Source organism: Crotalus tigris, unplaced genomic scaffold, assembly GCF_016545835.1.
Source record: "Crotalus tigris isolate CLP2741 ecotype Arizona unplaced genomic scaffold, ASM1654583v1 scf7180000018690.2240587, whole genome shotgun sequence".
NCBI lineage: Eukaryota > Metazoa > Chordata > Lepidosauria > Squamata > Viperidae > Crotalus > Crotalus tigris.
In genome coordinates, this window is record NW_024097149.1 from 1,569,786 (window position 1) to 1,588,589 (window position 18,804).

The 18,804-nt window shown below is 42.4% G+C and overlaps 1 protein-coding gene across 3 annotated transcripts in view; it reads left to right on the top strand.

Annotated features, from left to right (window-relative positions):
- The window catches only part of USP13 (ubiquitin specific peptidase 13), an 88,438-nt gene that overhangs the window by 45,090 nt on the left and 24,544 nt on the right, over nt 1–18,804 (top strand). For all 3 annotated transcript variants that reach the window (XM_039355445.1, XM_039355448.1, XM_039355446.1), the window contains exons 6-10: nt 778–962; nt 6,586–6,680; nt 7,299–7,486; nt 7,975–8,046; nt 9,039–9,132. In XM_039355445.1, coding sequence (XP_039211379.1) covers nt 778–962; nt 6,586–6,680; nt 7,299–7,486; nt 7,975–8,046; nt 9,039–9,132 — 634 coding nt within the window. The remainder of the gene's footprint in view (nt 1–777; nt 963–6,585; nt 6,681–7,298; nt 7,487–7,974; nt 8,047–9,038; nt 9,133–18,804) is intronic.

Sequence of the window (18,804 nt, forward strand, 5' to 3'; positions counted from 1 at the left end):
TCACTAGACCAAACTGACAGAATAGAGTAGAGTAGAGTAGAGTAGAGTAGAGTAGAGTAGAGTAGAGTAGAGTAGACTAGACTAGAATAGAATAGAATAGAATAGAATAGAATAGCAGATTTGGAAGGGACCTTGAAGGTCTTCTAGTCCAATCCCCTGCACAGGCAGGAAACTTTATACCATTTCAGACAAATGGCTGTCCAATCTCTTCTTCAAAACTTCCAGTGTTGGAACATTCAAAACTTCCGGAGGCAAGTTGTTCCACTGATTAATTGTTCTGTCAGGGAATTTCTTCTAAGTTCTAGGTTGCTTCTCTCCTTGATTAGTTTCCATTCATTGCTTCTTGTCCTGCCCTCAGTTGCTTTGGAGAATAACTTGACTTCCTTTTCTTTGTGGCAGCCCCTGAGATATTGATTGGAACACTGCTATCATGTCCCCCCTTAGTCCTTCTCTTCATTAAACTAGACATACCCAATTCCAGCAACTGTTCTTTATATGGTTTAGCCTCCAGTCCCCTAATCATCTTTGTTGCTCTTCTCTGCACTCTTTCTAGAGTCTCAACATCTTTTTTACATTAATTTTGGCTTAAGACAAAAAATGCCTTAAGCCCCACTTAAATAACTTACAATAGAGAGGTACAGTTTTGAAAGATTGGTGGGATGGATTTCCTAAAATAATAAATAAATGAGGTGATCTTTTGCTAATCCAATTCCGGGTAGCTCAAAAGCAAAAATCAGCTTCATGCTGCCTGTTTAACTCTGGCAATTTGTTTTGCAGTGGCTGGAAGTGCTCCAAGTGTGACTTACGGGAGAATCTTTGGCTAAACCTCACTGATGGATCAATACTTTGTGGCAAATGGTTTTTTGATGGCAGTGGAGGAAACGGACATGCGCTCGAACATTACAAGGAGATGGGTTATCCCTTGGCGGTGAAGCTTGGAACAATTACTCCTGATGGTGCAGGTTAGTGAAAGCTTGTGCTGATGATCATCAGCAGCCTTTTGATCTCTATACGTTGTTTTTCACTACCAGGTTTCCCCGAAAGTAAGACCTACCCTGAAAATAAGCCTAGCTTGATTTTTGGGGGTAGGCCTAATATAAGCCCTGCCCCAAAAATAAGCCCTAGTTTTGGGGCAAGGCGCATGCCTAAAAATCAAGCTAGGGTGGGGGTGGGCGGGTGGAGCTGCCCCGTGCGCCCTGCACCCACTTTCTGTTGTAGCCTGCCTCTCCTCGCTGGCCTATTTCTTCTGCGGCTTCTCCCGGTCTGCATTTCGCAGTCAGAGGCTTTCTGGAAAGGCCTCTGACTGCGAAATGCAGGCTGGGGGACGCCGCAGAAGAAGTGGGCTGACTGGGTAGGGCTGTTGATGCCGGAGGTGAGTGGAAAAGACCCCCCCCACACACACAAAATAAGATCTTGTGCCTCTTTTGGAGGCAAAAAATAAAATAAAATAAATAAGACCGGGTCTTATTTTTGAGGAAACACGGTAGCACTGTAGAGGTAGAGTTACCAGTGTCCTAAAGGTGCTTTTTCAAAAGGCAACTGGACTTTGTTTTACCCTGAAGACGTTTCGTTTCTCATCTAAGAAGCTTCTTCCATCAGAACTGGATTCATATCCTACCCAGGCAGAAAACATACAGGTAGTCCTTGACTTACAACAGTTTGTTTAGTGATCGTGCGAAGTTATAACAGCACTGAAAAAAGTGACATGAACATTTTTCACACTTATGACCATTGCAGCATCCCCATGGACATGTGATTTGCATTCAGATGTGTGACAACTGGCTCGTATGTATGACGGTTGCAGTGTCCCGGGTCGCGTGATCCCCTTTTGTGACCTTCTGACGTGCAAAGTCAATGGGGAAGCCAGATTCACTTAATAACCGTGTTACTAACTTATCAATGGCAGTGATTCACTTAACAGTTGTGGCAGGGAAAGTCGTAAACTGGGGGCAAAACCCGCTTAATGAATGTCTCACTTAACGACAGAAATTTTGGGCTCAATTGTGTTTTTAAGTTGGGGACTGTTTGTACACCAGGGTTCCTTCTGAAATGTGAGTGGCCTTTGCTCTGTTGTCCTTTCACAAGACCAGGAAGACCTGACTTTTCCCTCAGGCATTGGACTTAGGATGTCAATAGGGGGAGGCGTCAACAAGACTGTATATGATTTCTGGTTTTATTGAGTCTTTATAGGGCTTTTTTTGTTTCTTTCCCCCTGCTTTGGTTTAATGAAGTTCTTTGTTTCTGTCTTGTTCACCACCCAGAATTTCTTGGAAAGATTCACGGTCATAGAAAATGAATAAGCAAACAAAATTGTTGGAGATGTAACTAGCATTTTGCTAGTTTTAATTTATGCTTCCAACAGCTTTGGGATTAATTAGATGCTCCCCCCCCAAAAAAAAATCCAACCCCAGCTTTTCAAAACTGATGTGACAATATGGGGTACATTTTAATGTTCGCATATATTTTATGTAGTATCATGTGCGACTCTGTGTAGATTTGTCGGTAGCCTGACACTTTCTTTGGCTTCCTTTACTGCCTACTTGAACAGTATTTTAAAAACAGAAAAAACTGAGCTAAGGTATATTTATGAATTAAAATGTATTCTGAAAAGGCAAACATAGATAAATTCTATTCATTAAACTTTCTTAAGCTCTTCCTTAAAAGAGTTCAAACAGCGTATCCTTTTTTCCTTTTCCAGAGAAGCCCTGTAAGGTAGGTTAAGCCAAAAGATAAAGGTAAAAGTTCCCTCTCTCCAGTCAAGTCTGAATATCTAGGGCAGGGGCCTGCAACATTGACAACTTTAAGACTTGTGGACTTCAGCCTAGCTGGCTGAGGAATTCTGGGAGCTGAAGTCCACAAAGTTGTCAAGGTTGCAGGCCCCTGATCTAGGGGGTGATATTCATCTCCGATTCTTAATCGAGGGAGCCAGCATTATCCAAAGACATTTCCATGGTCATGTGGCCAGCAGGACTATTTGCTGAGGCACATGGAATGCTGTTACTTTCCCACTGCAGTAGTACTTATTTATCTACTTGCTTTGAACTGCAAGGCTGGCAGGAGCTGGAGCAAGAACAGGAGCTCACCCTGTCATACGGTACTCGAGTCTTAAACCTGGACTGTCAGCTTTCCAGCTGACAAGCTCGGCATCTTTAACCTCTGAGCCATCTTGCTCCCAGGTTAAGACAAGACGGTATCAAGTCCAAGGTCTTTGAGTGACGTTTTGTAGCTGAATGAGATCATGTGTTCAAACTGGTCTCTCTCAACTTTAGCAACTTTTAAGATGTGTGGACTTCAACCTGCAGAATTCCCCAGCCAGGCTGCTGCCTGGGGAATTCTAATAGCTGAAATCCAGACATTTAAAGTCGTCAAGGTTGAAAAACACTGGGTTAGATGAAGTCCAAGGCAACAATCTGACCTCAGTGGGACTTCAGTAGAGATGAACAATTTGCAGTATTGCTTTGTTAGGGTTTTTTGGTTCTGTGGCATTCTGCTGGGGGTAATTCTTTGTCGCTTCTCTCTAGCCGGACATTGATTGCTCTTAAAAATATCCATGCAAGGTCCATTTACAGCCACACTGACGCAGAAAAGTTGACTGGGTGTCATGCTGCATTGTGACTTCACTGAAAAAGCATGAGGCCTCTCTGAACTTATGTTTATAGAAGGGAACAATAACTCGCAGTGGGAAACAGAGGCTTTCTTAAATTGGAATGCCAGCAAAAGGCCATGTGTCGTATTTATAAATGCCAACGGCATCATTCTAGGTGGACACAAGGAGGGAGAATGCTGGGCTTCATAAATGCTTGGCAGAAGAATAAATAGAGCCCCCCCCCCAACATTAAGCAATATATTTTCTGAAAAGTACAATACATGATAATGATGATGTTATCCATTCAGTTGTGTCTCATTTAGAATATAGAATAGAATAGAATAGAATAGAATAGAATAGAATAGAATAGAATAGAATAGAATAGCAGAGTCTGAAGGTACTTTGGGGTCATCTAGTCCAACCCCCTGCCCAAACAGGAGTCCCTACACCAGTGGTTCTCAACCTGTGGGTCAGGACCCCATTTGGGGTCGAATGACCATTTCACGGGGGTCACCAAACCATGCTGTCCGCCATTTTTTTCCCTTTTCCCTAGCTGTCCTACTCCCTCTTATTGGTGGCCACACCCACTTGGGGGTCACCACAACATGGGGAACTGTATTATGGGGTCCTGGCATTAGAAAGGTTGAGAATCACTGCCCTACACCATTTCTGACAGATGTCTGACTCTTGGTAGTTTTATGGGCCAGGTCTCTCCACATCTCCCAATCTTGCACTATTTCCTTGAGTTTTTCTATGCTTTGGCGGGTCTCAGCTTTGATAGTGTCCAGCCACCATGTTTTTTGACAGCCTGGTTTCCTTCTACTGCTAACTCTTCCCAACATAATTGCTTTCTTCATTGAATTTCCCCCACATGACATGGCCAAAGTAAATGAGGCACAGTTTCGCGAATTTGCCTTCTAGTGACATGTCTGGTGTTATGTGCTCCAGGACTTGCTTCTTCTTAGTCACCTTTCCTGTCCAAAGAATACACAGGAGACTTCTCCAGCACCACAGCTCAAATGAATAAAGATATACATAGAAGGGCTCAAATATATAGAAGAGTTCAAATTTGAAATGCTATCACTAATAACATGTTTTGTGTTGTGCTACTTAGCTTAAGGCAGTGTTTCTCAACCTTGACAATTTTAAGGCATGTGGACTTCAACTCCCAGAATTTCACAGCCAGCAACGCTGGCTGTGGAATTCTGGGAGTTGACGTCCACATGCCTTAAAATTGTCAAGGTTGAGAAACACTGGCTTAAGGGGATTCTAGCAACAGAGAAACAAATTTAAAAATTCATAGGAGATCTAAAAATCTAGGCCATTCTTCTTTTGAATTGCTAAGATATGCTGCTTATAACATTATGGTTGTTGCTGGAACAATATCCTAATGAAAAATCATGAACTATTCATCATCGAGTTGTATCTTCATGATGAGCAGATCTTGTCATATTTGTAATTACTATACTTGATCTTCTTGTCAATATTCCCAGTTGTAGTTGAGTCTCTATCCCTACAGCGATAGTATTTTCCATTTGATCATTCGCAAATATTAAGAGCCCAAGAGAAAAAAATCCACATCAGTCAGATTCTATAATTTGCTCTGAGAGAAAAAACAGATATGGAGGTAAAGCTCACCGGTGCCAGTTTAATTTAAGGTGACTTGCAATATAAAAGGGTTAAACAAATGTAAACAAGGGGCATTATGACATCTGTCTCCTGCAAAGAAGTCCTTTAGCTAGCTTGACTGAAGTTAGAGACAGTGGCTAGAATCATTCTTTGCCAGTCCTGTACTTCCAAGTGGGTTGAATTACAATAACTCACTGTGTCAACATCCAGTTTGAGAATCCAAATAAAAATCCAGGTTCATTCCGTTTCTGAAATTCTTACTGTTTATTGAATACACTGCATGGTAATGTTGAAGCAAAACTAACTCTGAGGTTCCCAGACACCAGTTCATAGAATTAAACAATATTTTCCCCAGCCAAAACCCCCAATCTCTCACGTAGTCCATGTAAACAATTTCACTTTGGTATGGGAACCATCTGCTCCCTCTCCACACTTGCTGCGGTGTCCTTAGAAAGGTTTCAGGCTCTCATGGTCTTCAGCAGAATTGTAGAGGTTTCGTTTCTCCATCTAACCCATTCTAAAGCAACACCTCCCCCCCTTATTCTAATGGCAAGTTGAAACAAAAAGGCACTTAGCTGCCAAAGTTTCATTCTTGACACACTCTCTCTGGCCTGAATGAATAAATAAATGAATGAAATGCATGATAATTTATTTATTTAATTAGATTTATATCTCCCTACCTTTTCTCTTGGAACTCAAGTTAGTATACAGGTATTCCTGGACTTAAAACCATTCATTTAATGACTGTTTGATCATGGTCACATGATCAAAATTCAAACACTTGGCAACTGATTCATATTTATGATGGTTGCAGTGCCTTGGGGTATGTGATCACTTTTTGCAACCTGCTGACAAACAAAGTCAATGGGGAAGCCAGATTCACCTAATAACTGTTTACCAACTTAACTGCTGTAGTGATTCACTTAACAACTGTGGCAAAAAAGGTGGTAAAATGGGGCAAAATGTAACAACTGTGTTGCTTAGCAATGGAAATGTTGGGCTCAGTTGTGGTCATAAGTCAAGGACCACCTGTGTACATGCGCCTGAATTCTTCCCTAATGGCAAGTTTCTTTGGACAAGTTGAGCTGAGAATAGTCACTGGTCCAAAGTTACCTTGAGCTTTGGTGAAGAAATGCTTGACTCTGAATTGGCCAGGTCCTTATCCTGTAGCTTAGCCACTATTGCATAGTGTTTATGATTTGCTGAAAGTTGACTTGGAATCTTAAATTGCTTCTCCTTCCACAGTAAATGGAGAATTTCTGTTGGAAATTTTTTGTTATCATGCCTCCATGATATGTAGCACATGGAACGGTTAAATGCTATTGATAGATTACATTTGGTGAATTGTCCCTTTGTTCTTACTTTTGCAGATGTTTATTCCTTTGAGGAAGAGGAGGCTGTTGTGGACCCTCATGTTGCCAAACACTTATCTCATTTTGGAATTGACATGCTCCAAATGCATGTGGTAAGTGACTTGCTTTTTATGAAGTTGCTGTCCTAAATTTATTCATTTACTTATTTGTAAAATTTATTGGCCGCCTATTTAACCTCAGGATAACTCTTACAATCTTAAAATGATAAAAACTATACAAAAACTAAAAGACATAAATAATATATTGTAAGATCGACCGAAAATGCGACTTAACTATGGGATCCATGTATTGATTACAATTACTTGGATAATTCAGCAGGGGGAGACATAGTCACGTATACAGTGTGTCTCAGCAATTGTAAAATAAGGTATTTTTACGCTGAGTGGCGTTTCCTTTTGGGATGAATGGGATGTATGATTTTTCTTTTAAATATCCTGGCTTTGTAAGTTGGTAAAAAGCTTCTTCCTCCTCCTCCTCCTCCTCCTCCTCCTCCTCCTCCTCCTCCTCCTCCTCCTCCTCCTCCTCCTCCTCCTCCTCTCCTCCTCCTCCTCTCTCTTCTTCTTCTTCTTCTTCTTCCTCCTCCTCCTCCTTCTTCTTCTTCTTCTTCTTCTTCTTCTTCTTCTTCTTCTTCTTCTTCTTCTTCTTCTTCTTCTTCTTCTTCTTCCTCTTCTTCTTCCTCCTCCTCCTCTTCCTTGTTTTTTTGTTTTCAGACAGAGAATGGCCTGAAAGATAATGACATAAAACCCCGAGTTTCTGAATGGGAAGTCATTCAAGAGTCGGGGATGAAACTGAAACCAATGTATGGACCTGGATATACTGGCATGAAAAACTTGGGGAACAGCTGCTACATCAACAGTATATTGCAAGCCATTTTCAGTATTCCTGAATTTCAGAGGGCGTAAGTCACTTCTAATTTTGTAAAAACCCAGTTTTAACAGGTCAGAAACATGAGGGGTCCTTGATGTTCTCTGAGGTTGCATGTTTTCTTGCAGACGTTTCATTACCCAAACTTGGTAACATCATCAGTGCTGCTAAGGAGTGCTGCTTGCTGTCAGTTTATAATGTAATGGCTTGCCTGTCAGTGTTGGTGGGGGTGGTCTTAGAGATTCTTTGACTAGACTGTTTTCTAAGTTGGCTTCTTTGGCAGTTTCTTGATTGTTTATTCATCTGATGTTAATCTTGGAGTTAATCTATGCTGATCTGGATGCTGATTGCTGGTAGTGAAGTGCTTGGGTCTTTTTGTTCTTTTCTGGGCTGGGTAATAGCCTCTTTTGCATAGTCTGCAGATGTTGTTAATGTTTATCTGTGTATTGATGGCTGATTTGTCAGAGCGCTTCATAATCTTTCAATATTTTCTCCTTTGTCTTTTGCTGTTCTTTGCGTTAGGTATGTGGGAAACCTTCCAAGGATATTTGACTACTCTTCTTTGGACCCAACACAAGATTTCAATACTCAAATGTAAGTGGCTGGTTACTTTATAGCAGCGGTCCCCAACCCTTTCCCGCTCTGTGGACCAGTGGCGAGGGGGAGAGGAGATGGTTTTGCTTGCGCACCATTTGCACAAATGTAGTTTTGAGTGCTTGCACACCCACCTGCTCCTTATGTGGCCTAGTTCCCAACAGGCTGTGGCCCAGTACCAGATGGCAGATCAGGGGTTGGGGGACCCCCGCTTTATAGGATGTGAAAGAAAGCTTACTTTGTGGATAGTCAATGGATATTCTCAGCCATCCAGGTCATGGTTGTTGAACTGCTGAATCTCATTCTGGTACGAGACATCCTGTCCTAACATAGGAGAGCAAACCCACCAGGACAAGATTCAGGAGTCCATCTATATTTGAAAAACAAAGGCCGCTCTTTTGAGGACAGCAAAGTCCACTTTTTAGACAGAGAGGACCACTGGTTTGAAAGAGGGGCTCAAAGAGGCCATCTGCGTTACAACTGTGCAGCCATTTCTCAACAGAGGGGGAGGAATACGACACCACCTATCTCCTGTCTATAACACAGTCCTTCCAATAGTCCCAAGAAGGTTCCACACCCATTTGCACTTTGATTCAGGTGACTCTGAAGGTACAGATAAATCCCCAAGTGGCCTCAATGACTCTCAGAGCGCTAACAACCAGCCTTCAGACAGCTAACGATCAGATGATTGCAAAGAATATAAATCCCTCTATTCCCCGCCTTTCAGTCTGAACTGAAGAAGCTTCTTGGATGAGAAGCAAAACGTTTTCAAAAGAAAAAAAAAGAGAGTCCAGTTGCCTTTGGAAAAGCACCTTTGGGACTTGAGGATAGTCTTATTGGGGATATCTGACGACTCCAGATTAGATTCCTGTTGACAGATGGCTGATTTAAACTTTCTTTCTGCTTCCCGTTCTTTCTCGCTTTTTAAAACTTAGTGGGCAACTTTTGGTACGCTCTCTCTTTCTTCCCCTTCCCCTTCCCCTTCGCTACAGGGCTAAATTGGGACATGGGCTTCTTTCAGGCCAGTATTCGAAACCTCCAGTGAAATCTGAGCTTATTGAACAGGTGATGAAGGAACAACACAAGGTATTTGACTCACCCTATTCAGAATTAAATAGAAGATAGATGTGAATAACCATCATTTTTTTTAGCAAAACAATTGTCTCTTTGAAAATCACAGCCTCAGCAATAGCTGAAGATTTAGTTATAATTTCAGTACAGGTATTCCTTGCTTAATGAATGTTGGAAATTATGTGGAACCCTGAAGGTACTCATGGTCACATGACCAAAGATGGAGTGCTCGGCAACATGGCCACATTTACGACCGTTTTCAGTGTCCTGTGGTCACGTGACCATCTTTTACAACAGTTTTGCTGAAAGCTGGGATATCCAATTTTTGGCAAAACCATGCGCATAGCAAACTATTAACTGCCTTAATTTTACAAGCATTATGTTCACTTAATGGCCACCACAAAATAAAGTCACAAAATTGGTTCAGCCACATGACCAACTCATTTTATAACTGCTACGACTTAACAATCATAATGGGCAGGATCCTATATTAGAAAGATTTTTGCAAAGCTCAAGGCAGATTTCTATTTTTGGAACTTCCAAGATTTTAAAATTAAATGCTGTGTTGTTATGCAATGTCACAATAACTGTCCAAATGTTAAGCTGATGCAGGAGGAAATGGTATGCAACTCTCTGCAGGCCCAAGACCGCATCGCGGAAATTGGATATCCAGATATTGAATAACAGCATGAATTTCTGCCAATTTTGACAGCTTATTGAATACAATAGAGGCAGTAAGTTTCTAATGAGGTTAGCAAACTTATTGTAACAGAAGCTAGCAAAATGCACACCAAAGGAAAAAAAAATTGGGCCAAACATTCAGTCCTTCTACTTAAGTGAAATATAGGTAGTCCTCAACTTACAACCACAACTGAGCCCAACACTTCCATTGAAAAGCAAGACAGTTGTTAAGTGAGCTTTGCCCCATTTTATGACCATTCATGCCACAGTTGTTAAGTGAATCACTGCAGTTGTTAAGTTAGTAACGCGGTTGTTAAGTGAATCTGGCTTTCCCACTGACTTATCAGAAGGTCACCAAAAGTGACCACATGACCCTGGGACACTGCAACCGTCATAAATATGAACCAGTTGCCAACTTTGATTATATGAACACAATGCAGCAGTGGTCATATTTGTGAAAAACAGACATGGACAGTTAATTTTTTCAATGCTGTTGTAACTTTAGAATGGTCACTAAACAGATGGTTGTAAGTCGAGGACTTACTTGTACTTATGGCACTGGTACATCTCTCGGCATCTCTTATCCGGTGGCTGGGAGACGGGGATGGCAAGAAATATAAATATACTCCTATCTGCAAAAGGGCTATAATATCTCCAATCCAGAAATTCCAAACTGGAGATTAAAAACATGGCCGACTAGTCAAACCATTGCACTGAGAAAGCAGTACCATGTAAGTTGGTGTTATACTTGGTAGTAAGAGAAGCTTTTGAGTCTGAATGCACTGCCTCCTCCCTTACTTCATCTTCATAAGAACTGGGGATGGGTGACATGAGCTGAGGTGGCGCAGTGGTTAGAATGCAGTACTGCAGGCTATTTCTGCTGACGGCCGACTGCCAGCAGCTCGGCAGTTTGATCCTGACTGGCTCAAGGTTGACTCAGCTTTCCATCCTTCCAAGGTCGGTAAAATGAGGACCCAGATTGTTGAGGGGTAATATGCTGACTCTGTAAACTGCTTGGAGAGGGCCGTAAAGCACTGTGAAGTGGTGTATAAGTCTAAGTCAGTGGTTCTCAACCTGTGGGTCGGGACCCCATTTGGGGTCGAACGACCATTTCACGGGGTCGCCAAACAACGCAGTCCGCCATTTTTCCCCCTTTTCCTTGGCTGTGCTACTCCCTTTTATTCTGTTGGCTTTTGAAAGCCAATAGAATAGAGTCTCTTGAATAGAGTTGCCCTGTGCCGTCTCTGCCGCTTGCCAGCTACACCTTGGCCAGCGCAGGGGGCGGCACCACGCATGCACGGTGCTCCCGGGCAGGGAAAGTCCTCGACTTACAACCGGTTGGGTAGTCCTCGACTTACGACTGGTTGGATACTCCTCGACTTATGACCGGTTGGGGTCACAGCATTAAAAAGGTTGAGAACCACTGGTCTAAGTGCTATTGCTATTTTCTCGTTATTTTCTTGGCCTGGACTCAGGCGCTTCTTATCTGACCATTGTTTTTAAAGTTGTGCAATTCTGTTGGGTCCAAGAATGGTTTCAAGACAGATGACACCACTCCCCTGCCACAAAGAGTCATTAACAACTGCATGGACACAACCCTAGGCCACTTCCTAGCAGGCCTTGACTAACCAGAAGAGCATGGGACCAGAAAAGAGAGGAGTCCTTTACCGTTAGTCCTTGACTTAACAACCGCAATTAGGGCCAGAATTTCCATTGCTAAGCAAGGCAGTTAAGTGAGCCACACCCAGTGTTATGACCTTTTTGCCATGATTGTTAAGCAAATCACTGCAGCTGTTAAGTGGATCGTTCAGTTGTTAAGTGAATGCGGCTTTCTCCTTTGACTTTGCTTGTCAGAAGCTGGCTGGCAAATGGTCGCAAATGGTGATCACGTGACCCTCCATGATGCTTCAAAGAGTCATTGACTACTGCATGAACCCAATCATATGCCACCTCCTGGAGGCCAGAACTCAGGTGGCCAAACTCACAGCTGTGAGGACTTCTACTTAGCCAGGATTGACCAGTTCAAACTTGTCCCAGATTTATATCAGTGGCTTCCAAGGGAATTCAGTCTGAAAATGTACTGGTAGACAAAGAATAGTCTCATGCAGAATAAAGATCCAGATAGAGGACAGAATGGTGTATGTTTCAAAGTTATGTCAGTTGTTATCCGAGTACAAACTTCTTTATTTTTTTATTTTGGCAAAAAGATGTCTTTGCATTCTGAAAACATCCCCTGTGAAAGATCAGGTCAGCGTGTGAACAGATTAAACTGATTTATCCAATTAAACTGATTTATTGCTAATCATGCCTGTGCATGGGAAACTTCTCAATTAATGGTCAGCACTAAATTGATGCTAGGGCCAGCGGAATTCAAGAGAGGGGTAGACTTAGTCCACTTGTGACTATGTAGAGATTCTAGGTCAGTGATGGCGAACCTGTTAGAGACCGAGTGCCCAAACTGCAACCCAAAACCCACTTATGCATCGTCGGGTGCTGGGTGGCTGTGGCTGGGTGTGGCCAATTGGGTGGGTGTGGTCCATTGGGTGGGCGTGACTGCAGTGATAACGGCAGACTGGATGGGACTAAAAAGTTCAGTCAATCAATTCCAACTTTGCAAGATCTTTTTTTTCCCCGCAAGAAGTTGAAATTGACTGATTGAACCTTTTTTTTTTTTTTGCACACGGCGGCAGAGACCTAAAGCAAAAAGGTTTTATAAAACCCAGCTGAAGGCCTAGGACTGGGGCGATGGCGCGTGTGCCCACAGAGAGGGCTCTGAGTGCCGCCTCTGGCACCCGTGCCATAGGTTCGCCACCACTATTCTAGGCTGATCCTTCTTTTGACTCCACCCTCAGTTTCTCTTTCTTCTACAGAAAACAGCATTGAGCTAGTACTGTATGTAAGAGTGCTGGCCTGGGTGAAGAATGAAGTAGAAAGCTATTTATGCCTGCCCTACTTTATAACCTTTGTTTACTGAGAGACCATTGACATAATATTTACATCTACTGTAGTTAGCCTCTGAGTTCCAGGCAAGATTTTATTACCCCTAAATATGGAAACTCATGGCAGACTTCATACTTCACCTCTTACCTCTCTCTTCTAAAGTGGTTTATTTAATTATTTACTCAGTTTTTGTGGCCACTCACCTCAACAAGTGACGCTGGGGGGGGGTCAAACAAATCATAAAATTATTTTTTTAAAAAATCCCATCATACTGTATTTCCAAAGAAAATCCAACACAGACTTTAATTCAATTCCAGAACTATTTATAACTTTCTACAGGCTGGTACCGCTTCTGAAATTTGATTTTTTTTTTTTGTAGCAAAGTCTTTAAAAGCTTGGATAGAAATTACTGTAATTCTCATGTAAATCTCATTTTATGATATATACTGTACTGCTGAATGTTGTTGTCAGTATTCATGAGTTTTAAAGATTTGTGGTTTTTTTAAAATGTTTCAGTACATTCAGTTGCTTTAATCTATTTAAAAAAAAAAACCCGATTCTAGGATGCTTTTATTTATTTATTTTATTTATTAGCCACTCATCTTACCACAGGATAATTAGGATACCTGTAAATTTCCTATTTATTGCACTTGGTGTTTTATTTTTTGCTTTTCTTATTTTTTTCTTTTTTTGTGAGATATGGATAGAGAAAGATGGTATATTTTAAAAAGAAAGGTCGCCGTGTAACAGGTACAGGGGATGCAATAGCTAATTAGGATTTTTTTTTTCTTCTGGGAAGAACTACATGGGTAAACAGAGAGATATATTTATAGGAGAGTTGCAATTTGAATCAGTAGATTAATCAGCCGAACTTCGTCTAGAACAGCGGTTCTCAACCTGTGGGTCGCGACCCCATTTGGGGTCGATCGACCATTTTACGGGGGTCGCCAAACAACATGACCGCCATTTTTTTTCTTCAGCCGGCGCAGGAGGCGCCGCCACGCATGTGTGCTGCACAGGGGGCGCCACCGCGCATGCGTGCTGCACATGGGGCGGCGCATGGGGGCAGTGCTGCGCATGCGTGCCGCACAGGGGGCGGCACCACGCATGCGCACCGCCTCCTTATGACCGGGGTCACCGATATAAAAAAATTGAGAACCACTGGTCTAGAAGGCAAATTTTGTGAATGATTGAATGTCAGGTCTAGAGTTTAAAAAGTAGCTCTTTCTGAAAGCTCCTTTGATTGTAGTTTATTTGATTGTGCATTCTTTGATTTCTATGCTGGGCTAGTTTGAAAACCCAAAATTGGAGGTCCTAAAAAGACCCCTTTGTAGAGGTCAATGAAAGCGTAGCTAATGGAATCAGATGTTTAAAGGCCTCTAGAGAGACATATCTATGCAGGTTTTCTGAAGACAGATGAAGGGCCAAATGCATATAATTTGGGGGTGATAAAATGCTGACAGTGACAATTTCTTCTAATAATGAGTAATAACAGCTTTTCTTTACTCAACATCTCAGGCAACCCCCCCCCCCAAAAAAAACCACATGAAACTTTAAAATTATCCAAGCCAACTCCTAGTAACTGACTTCATGGACTCATTCATGGAACTTTCTTGGTAATATCATAGCAGTTTCTAAAATTTCACTATTTAGTCTCCAGTCTTGGGATTCACTGGCGTTCCCATTCAAGTCCTAATCATTTACCAATGGATAGGGTGAACGTTGATATTCTGTCTTTGGGATATCTTTGAGAACTGATGTAGTCCCTGTCTTTAAAATGGAAAAAGAGGTGGATCCAGAGACTGACCATAAATATTCTGTCCAATTCTTGATACTACATTCTAAGAAGGATTGAGAGAAATTGGTGCAGAGAAAGATAGCAGAATGGTGAGGGAACTGTAGAATAAGGCGTTTGTTGAGAGATTGGTGAGGTTGTGATTTTCTGGCTTTGAGAAAAGAAGACTTTAAGAGGCAGATATGATAATATTCATTAGGTATTGGAAAGGGTGTCCTGACCACACTTGGAATACTGCATCCAGTTTTGGTCACCACAATGTAAAAAAAGATGTTGAGACTCTAGAAAGAGTGCAGAGAAGAGCAACACAATGATCAGGGGACTGGAGGCTAAAACTTATAACGGACGGTTGCTGGAACTGGATATGTTTAGTTTAATGAAAAGAAGGTTTAAGGTAACGTGAGAGCAGAGTTCCATTATCTAAAGGGGCTGCCACAAAGAAGAGGACATGAAGCCAGTTTTGGGCAGCACCCAGATGTGATAAAAGCAGCAGCTGCCAAAGCTCTATGGCAGAGGTGGAGTTGTTTTCAGTGATACGACTTTAATCAGGATTACCCCCTACTTAGCTTTTCACAGTCAGCTAAAGTTGGCTAGGAGACCTTCGGTGGTTGGGTAAAGGAACGTTTTGCTAATGAATCACTTTCTAAAGTGCGATCAGTTGTCCTTTTAAAGCAGGGGTGTCAAACTGCCGGCCTGCGGGCCGGATACATCATAGCAAAATTGTGCCCACCCCATTGCTGGCAATGGCAAAAAAGTCACTATATGTCGTGACACGTCACGTGACGTTGCGAGTTTGGCACCCCTGTTTTAAAGGATCAATCAATCAATGATACATTTTAGCACATTTCCAATTTATTGAATAGACGAGATGGTTCTAAAAGACTTAGGAGAGCATTGGAATTTATTCCCACAACCAAGATGTGTGACAATCAGTTGTGGGAAGAACCTGCGTATTTGAGCTTTCACCCTGGAAGAAACCCTGTAATGTTCTTCTAACTCAGTGGTTCTCAACCTTTTTAATGCCGTGACCCCAACTGGTCATAAGTTGAGGACTACCCAACCGGTCGTAAGTTGAGGACTTTCCCTGCCCGGGAGTGCCGCGCATGCGTGGTGCCGTCCCCTGCTCCGGCCGAGGCGTAGCTGACAAGCAGCAGAGACGGCGCAGGCCGACCACCGGCTGGGCCACCAGCTGGCCCAGCCCAAGGGAGGTAAGGCACCCGCCGGGCCCCACGTGCGCCAGCAACCCTCCCTGTGCCCGCCGGCCTCCCATCTCCCACCCCTGGCCCTCTTTTACTTACATTTTTAGTAGTTGCTCAGCAGGGAGGGGTGGAAACTTCCAGACAGCTCGCCTTCGCTGCAGACAACTTGCAGCACCGTTTGCAGAATGGGACTTTTGGCGGGCTCAGCAGGGCAGAGACAGTCTGGACAATTCCTATTGGCTTTTGAAAGCCAATAGAATTAGACTCTATTCAAGAGAGTCTATTCTACTGGCTTTCAAAAGCCAATAGAATAAAAAGGTAGCACAGCTAAGGAAAAGGGGGAAAAAATGGCGGACTGCGTTGTTTGGCGACCCCCGTGAAATGGTCGTTCGACCCCAAATGGGTCCCAACCCACAGGTTGAGAACCACTGTTCTAACTGCACAAGCAGATTTAAAATTTTGGCACCCCCTGCAAACGTGTTTTACTTTAATGATTTTCGGACCACTAGAGTGGGCAGGAGTGTCATAGGGTAGGAGTGTCCAACCTTGGCAACTTTAAGACTTGTGGACTTCAACTCCTGGAATTCCCCAGTCAGCCATGCTAGCTGGTGAATTCTGGGAATTGAAGTCCACAAGTTTTAAAGTTGCCAAGGCTGGACGCCCCTATCAAGAGGCTTTGGCAGCTGCTATTTTGGGATGTTTCTGGTTCCCCCCAAATTGGATTCATATCCTACACAGACAGAAAACAACGGATCAGCATGTTTGCTTTTTCTCATTGACTAGATCTCTATAAATATAGCCTTCTTATTTATATGGATGGCATATAGCTTACACATATGTCTGTTAATGTACTTTATAAAGAGTTATCTTAACAGCATGCCACCATCGGACGTCACGGAGCGCCTCCTGCCTAAATTATCTGTGTGAAAGGTTGAATAATCCACCTCATCTTATTTTTAGCTATGCTGTTTTGTAACTGTTGACGAGGAAGGCATGGCCAGGTTTTTCTATTTCTGTACATAAATATGCATAGATAGTCATCTGGATGCTGAAATCTGTCATAACATGTTCAGGTTTTGGGAGGTTGGTAGCTTGACCATAATGGGATATCTGTCCCCTTAAGGAATTAGGATAGAAAATTTGGAGAAAGCATAGTTAAGAAAAGAAAAAGGAAGAAAAGGAAGGAAGGATAGATTAGGTATCTCAAAAATGCTTTTACAGGAAGCAACTGGACTTTCTTATTTTAATAATAATAATAATAATAATAATAATAATAATAATAATAATAATATCAGATGGTTGAAGAAGAAAAAATGGCTTTGGAAGAATATCTGAAGAACAATGATGAAGATGCACTGAAATTAGTATATCAGGAAGGCTTACTAACTACTGGAGAGACCAAACTGGCCTACAAGAAAGACCAAATGAAGAACAGAATAGAGGCATGGGAAGACAAAGCACTACATGGCCAATACATTAAAAAAATAGCTGGGAAAGCAGATAATAATAAACCTGGCAATGGCTAAGAGCAGGAAAATTGAAGAAAGAGACCGAGGGATTAATTCTGGCTGCACAAGACCAAGCCTTAAGGACAAATGCATACAAAGTCAAAATTGAGAAGACAGCAACAGACAGTAAGGGCCGCCTATGCAAAGAAGCTGAAGAAACAGTGGACCACTTGGTAAGCTGTTGCAAGAAGATTGCACAGACGGATTACAAGCAGTGGCATGACAAAGTAGCAACAATGGTGCATTGGAAGATCTGCAAAAAATATCATTTGCCTGTAAGCAAAAACTGGTGGGATCATAAAATAGAGAAAGTCATAGAAATGATAAAATTAAACTGCTCTGGGACTTCAGAATTCAAACAGACAAGCACCTGCAACATAACACCCCAGACTTAACAATTGTCGATAAGAAAGACAAAAAAGTCTGGATAGTGGATGTGGCAGTGCCTGGAGACAGCAGAATAGACGAGAAAGAACTGGAGAAGATAACAAAATACAAAGACTACAAATAGAAATAGAAAGACTGTGGCAAAAGCAAGCAAGGGTAGTACCAATAGTAATAGGCTCTTTGGGTGCAATCCCAAAACAACTGGAGCACCACTTGAACACCATTGGCATTGATAAATTCGCTATTAGTCAATTGCAAAAGGCGGCCTTATAGGAACTGCTTCCATCCTGCGATGATACCTGTAATACCATCAAACATCCACATCTGCCTATCCCAGGTCCTGGGTAAGGACTCGATAGGTAGACAAAATGCCAAATCCAGTCTGAACATCTGGCTGACTGTGCGATGATCTCCAATATAATAATAATAATACAAAGACCTACAAATAGAAATAGAAAGACTGTGGCAAAAGCAAGCAAGGATAGTACCAATAGTGATAGGCTCCTTGGGTGCAATCCCAAAACAACTGGAGCACCACTTGAACACCATTGGCATTGACAAATTCGCTATTAATCAATTGCAAAAGGCGGCCTTCCTAGGAACTGCTTCCATCCTGCGACGATATCTGTAATACCATCAAACATCCACATCTGCCTATCCCAGGTCCTGGGTAAGGATTCGATAAGTAGACAAAATGCCAAATCCAGTCTGAACATCTGGCTGACTGTGCGATGATCAATAATAATAATAAAAAAGATGGAAGGGACCTGGGAGGTCATCGAGTCCAACCCCCTGCTCAGGCAGGAACCCTACACCATTTCAGAAAAATGGCTGTCCAGTCTCTTCTTAAGAACTTCCAGTGTTGGAGCATTCACTGCTTCTGGAGGCAGATTGTTCCACTGGTTAATTGTTCTCACTGTCAGGAAGTTTCTCCTTAGTTCTAGGTTGCTTCTCTCCTTGATCAGTTTCCATCCGTTGCTTCTCGTCCTGCCTTCAGGCACCTCGGAGAATAGCTTGACTCCTTCTTCTTTGTGGCAGCCCCTGAGATATTGGAACACTGCTATCATGTCCCCCCTCGTCCTTGTCTTCATTAAACTAGACATACCCAATTCCAGCAACCATTCCTTATATGTTTTAGCCTCCAGTCCCCTAATCATCTTTGTTGCTCTTCTCTGTA